The 5,293-nt window shown below is 50.3% G+C and overlaps 1 protein-coding gene across 1 annotated transcript; it reads right to left on the bottom strand.

The window, feature by feature from the left end:
• Positions 1-492: 492 nt before the first annotated feature.
• Positions 493-4,840, bottom strand: LOC127200991 (apolipoprotein L2-like). Its single transcript, XM_051159355.1, is given in 4 exon segments — positions 493-1,369; positions 3,077-3,216; positions 4,130-4,269; positions 4,810-4,840. Coding segments are annotated over 4 exon segments (1,188 nt in total).
• Between the last annotated feature and the right edge of the window lie 453 nt (positions 4,841-5,293).

Below are 5,293 nucleotides of genomic sequence, written 5' to 3'. Positions count from 1 at the left end.
CCATTCCTAGCTTGTCAGTTTCTTTGCCTTCTCACTGCTTGTGCCTGCACAGCCCTCTTTATCCAAGCCTCAAAAGTATTCTTTACTCTAAAACCAACTGTCTTCTCCCATTCCCCACGCTCTCTAGTCCCCTCTGGTCCCTTGTTTCGGGCTCTCATTGCTTTCTCTTTGCTCCCTTTAGTTACCTTCATTGATCTTACCGTGCTCAGCCCCAGAAAGGCCAAGCCCTGGCTGGAAAGGTGGCTCAGCAGGTGAGAGTACTGCCTGCCCCTGATGAGGCAGCTCACAACCTCCTATAACTCCAGCTGCGGGAGATCTGATGCCCCCTGTGACCTGTGAGCACACCTACACCCACATGTTCAGGTACACACACAGAGAAGTAAAACCAATGAGGTTTTTGAAAAGAAGAAACGCCTAAGTGCTGAACTCCATGGACTTGACTCCCTCTCACAAAGTGCCTCTGTCTCCAACCAGAACGCCTCCCCGGACTTGTTACTGAGTTGAGCCTCACTGCAAACCATCATAGATCTGGGTGAGCACTTGCAATTTCTCCTCCAGCTCCTGAGCCTGCTGCCTCAACTCCTCGGCCGACTTTGCCTTTGCCCTCTTGTGCAAATGCTTGGATTCTTTCACAAGGCCAATCGCATCCCCGATGAGGGACACACCTGCGGTGGCTATGCCCATGACCCAGGCTCTTCTGCTCACTGACAAGTCAGTGCCCCTTAAGGCTTTCTTCAACTGCTTACCACTTTGAGCAGAGATGCTCCCTGCGGTCATGAGGCGTTTGGCACTGGCAGCTAAGGCAGGGCTGCCTTTGCTGAGCTTGATAGCACTGATGCTCTGCTCAATGCATCGCAGGACTCGGCAGCAATTCTCAGATAAGGAATAGACTTGGGGTCCTGAATGAACCATGGCCTTTGCAACCATCTTCACTTTGACCATGCTGCTCGACACCAGTTGGCTGGCTTCCATTTTGGCTGATGACTCACTTGTGTAGTCCACGATGCCAGTGGAGACACTAGTCACAGCTGCTGCTGCTCCCAGGCCCATCCCTGTTGCTAAAATCACCAAACTGAGCCCAGCTGTCATGGGTACCAGAGTGAGGCCAAGGAGGGTCAGGACTCCGGACACAGCACTGATGGAGCCGGCCACCACCTTGGAGATGGTGCAGTCCCTATGCACCTTGTCCACCTTGTCCGCCAGCACACGGAGCTTCCTGATGTGCCCCTCCAGTTCCAGTTTCACCTGAGGAAACGTGTCCACAAACATCTCCATGTCCTGCAGGTCACGCTGCAGCCTGTCCTGGTCTTCCACAGGCATGTTTGCTGTGAGCACATTGATGGTGTCACGTAATGTGTCTGCATCAGCTCTGTATTAGGGACCAAGTGATTAAGAGAGTGAGAGAGTTTAGTTAGGGATTTAAGTGAGTGGTAGAGTGCTTGTCTAATACACATGGGCCCTAGGTTCCATCCCCAGTGCTATTTAAACAAAACAAGTTTGTTATAGGCTCCGTAATATATGGCCTGCCTGGATGACAGCGTGCTCACTGTGACTCAGGAGGGATTTTGCAGAAATACAGAATCTTTCTTTAGATGGTGAACATTTGGTAACTGTAAATGGTCCTTAGTCAGTAGAGGATAATGAATAAAAGTAGCATTAACATGCTTTTCAGGGGCAGGAGAAATGGCTCAGAGGTTAAGAGTGCTGACTGCTCTTCCAGAGGTGCTGAGTTCAATTCTCAGCAACCACATGGTGCCTCACAACCATCTATAATATGATGCCCTCTTCTGCAGCGCACTATATATATTATAATAAAAGATAATTTCTTTTTTAAAATATGCTTTTCAGGGGGCTGAAGAACAGGCTCCATAAAGAGGACCTGGTGCACATGTACAGAACTGGAATTTGATTGATCTCACATTGAGAGGCTCACAATCATCTATAGTTACAGCTGCTGGGTATATGGCGCCCTCTTTCAGTCTCCTGGGGTCTGTGCATGTGCGCATTCAAACACACAAAAGTAGATAAATTGCCAGACATAGTGGCCCACTCCTTTAATCCCAGCACTTGGGAGGCAGAGGCAGGTGGATCTCTGTGAGTTTAACGCTAGCCTGATCTACATAGTGAGTTCCAGGACAGCCAGAGCTATGTAGGAAAGCCTTGTCGATGATGATGATGATGATGATGATGATGATGATGATGATGATGATAGCCTTGTTTGTTTAAGATGTTCTTGTTCTTGCAGCTAGGAAGATCACTCACTCAGCAGCTAAGAGCACTGGCTTCTCCACCAGAGGACCCAGGTTCAAGTCCCAGCACCCACATGGGAGCTCACAACTACCTGTAACTCAAGTTCTAGGAGCTCTAATGTTCTCTTCTGGCCTCTGTGGGTACCGAGTACACACATACGGATGCAGGCAATGACAATGGAAGTAATAAGCCTGTTTACAAATATTTAAGAACAGGCTGAATGTGGTGGCAGAAGCCTTTAACCCCAGCACTCTGGAAGCAGAGGCAGGTGGATAGCTGTGAGTTCGAGACCAGCTTGGTCTATAAAGCGAATCTAGGACAGTCAAAGATACACAGAGAAACCCTGTCTCAGGCAGAAAAAAAAAACATTCATAAGATGTTCTTTAGGGGCAGGGATTAGCACAGAAGGTAGGGTGCGTGTCTAGCCTGCATGAGGCCCTGGGGTCTAGCACTGCATAAAGTCAGGCATGGTGGGCGGTACACACCAATAATTCCATCACTTAGGAGGTAGAGGCAGGAGGATCAGAAGTTCAAGGTCATCTTTGGTTATGCTTGAGTTCAAGGTCAATGTAGAATACAGCAGACCTTGCCAAAAACAAACTCTGAGTGGTAGGTGTTTGAAAAAGGTGCCCCCTTATCAAGGGCATCACTGTGGCCATCAGCACATTTGTCAGGGGAGCAGGAGTGGACCATAAGTCACGCTGAATTCATGGAATGCTTGCTAGTGTGCCATGAAGTGCCTTCCTTTCGCCCTCAGCTGCTGGGATAAGGTCAGTAGGCCTGGTCATGTCCTGCCAGCCAGGACTGTCCAAGTATGGCTGCAGACTTTCGCTGGAAGCTCATTTGAGCTGAGTAGCCCTGAGCGAATATCCTAAGTGTGGAGGGCTCCAAAAGATGAGGTCGTTTGAGCAGGGTAGTGGTGCCACAGTAGAAAGCTCCACAGTTGACCTCAGGGGACAAGTCACACTCAAACACAGGGACATTAAAAAGAGCATTGAGAGCCAGGCGCAGTGGCACACACCTATAATCCCAGCAGTCAGGGAGGCAGAGGCAGGCAGATCTCAGTGACTTTGAGGCCAGCCTGGTCTACAAAGTGAGTTCCAGGACAGCCAGGGCAACCTCTTGTTGACTCATGACCATCTGTAAGATTTGCTGCCCTCTTCTGGCCTGCAGGCACACATTCAGGCAGAACTCTATACACAATAAATGAATGTTTAAAAAAAAAAAAAAAAGAACTTAAAAGAATATAGAAAATCAAGGTGTATGCAAGGTGTAAAAAAAAAAGTAATAATAATCACTCCAGGTACGGTGATACACACCTTTAATCCCAGCACTCAGGGAGGCAGAGGCAGGTGGCTCTCTGTGAGTTGGAGGCTAACCTGGCCTACAGAGGGAATCCAGGACAGCCAAGGCTACACAGAGAAACCCTGTCTCAAAAAACAAAGAAACAGAAAACAAAAGAAAAGCTACAGTGTGTATTTCATGTTGAGACTTGAAGCTCATACCCACAACGTATTATAGTTGCAAGTATTTTAAAAATCAGGAAAATCCAGGATCCAAATCACTCTTTTCCCAGGCATTTCCTGTAGGATACTCAGTCTATATCATGTGGTGTGTGATGGGGCTCTGCAACCATTTCTGACCTCCAGGGAGCTGGAGACTAAAGGTGCTGACCTCCAGCAGAGTGAGAAACCCAAGGTCAGCCTTAAGGACAGTGTGTGTCGCCTTTGGATGGCTCTCAACTTCTCTAGGAGTGCCTGGAACAAAGCCCCGTTCTGGGCGTGTGTGTGAACAAGGGCACTGGGTGGGAAAGAATGATGCTGCACCACCCACAGGCAGGGGAAGAGAAGCCAGAGGAAGGGAGCAAGTGCCTAGCTACAGGTGATCTGGACAGCTGGGCCTCAGCCACGAAGGCCTCCCACACTCCATCTTCAGCCAGCAGCAGCCGCAGGTCCTCCCTCCCCGATGCGTGCTGCAGGAACTTGGTGGCTTCCTCGATGAAGCTTCTGCTTGCCGCTGCTAGTTGGGAAGGAGAATGAGGTTAGAGGACCGAATGGAAGAGCTGGAGTCACACTGAGCACAGACTCAGCTTCCCAGGCTGTCCTCCTCCCCAGGCAGGATAGGGAGGAGGTGACCTGGCTGTAACCCCTAGGACAGGGCCAGGAGTGGGCCCCCAGGGAGCTGGTGTTGGGGATGTACCTGCAGTCCCCCTTGGGTCTCCCCTTCTCTTTTTTTATAATATATTTTATTAATTTATTCATATTACATCTCAATTGTTATCCCATCCCTTCTACCCTCCCATTCCTCCCTCCCTCCCATTTTCCCCTTACTCCTCTCCCCTATGACTGGGAGTGAGGGGGACCTCCTCCCTCTGTATATGCTCATAGGATATCAAGTCTTTTCTTGGTAGCCTGCTATCCTTCCTCTGAGTGCCACCAGGCCTCCCCATCCAGAGGACGTGGTCAAATATGGTGTTTAAGGGACCCTATCCTCAGCTTCTCTGCACTCAGTATGGAGGTCGAGGCCACAAGCAAGAAGAAGGCAGAGGAATGTAACTACCTGCTGAGTCCTCGCACTCCGATGGCTCCATGGTGTCAGATGCAGGGCCTGTGGTCCCTGGTGTCAGATGCAGGGTCTGTGGTCCCTGGTGTCAGATGCAGGGTCTGTGGTCCCTGGTGTCAGATGCAGGGCCTGTGGTCCCTGGTGTCAGATGCAGGGTCTGTGGACCCTGGTGTCAGATGCAGGGCCTGTGGTCCAAGCTGCAGGGGAAGAGAACCGTGCACTGGAGGAGAGGAGAACTGCAGAGAGCACAAACAGCTAAGGACTGTGAGCCACAGCTCCCTCCACAGTGTCTGCCAAAAGTGTCTCTCTTCCCTGGGCTCTGCAGAACCCAGCTGGTCATCTGGCTCTATGTGTCCACCCCGAGTTCCCCAGCTCCAGCCAAGGCAAAGGCCTCCCGTCCCATTAGGATCAGCCAACGATGCACCTATGGGAAATCACTGAATTTTTATACAGTAGGGAAGAGGAGGAGGGGCGGGTGTTC

The sequence above is a fragment of the Acomys russatus genome, chromosome 17, assembly GCF_903995435.1.
Source record: "Acomys russatus chromosome 17, mAcoRus1.1, whole genome shotgun sequence".
Lineage (NCBI taxonomy): Eukaryota > Metazoa > Chordata > Mammalia > Rodentia > Muridae > Acomys > Acomys russatus.
The sequence above is the reverse complement of the archived record's forward strand: the minus strand, read 5'-3'. Positions and strand labels throughout refer to the sequence as shown.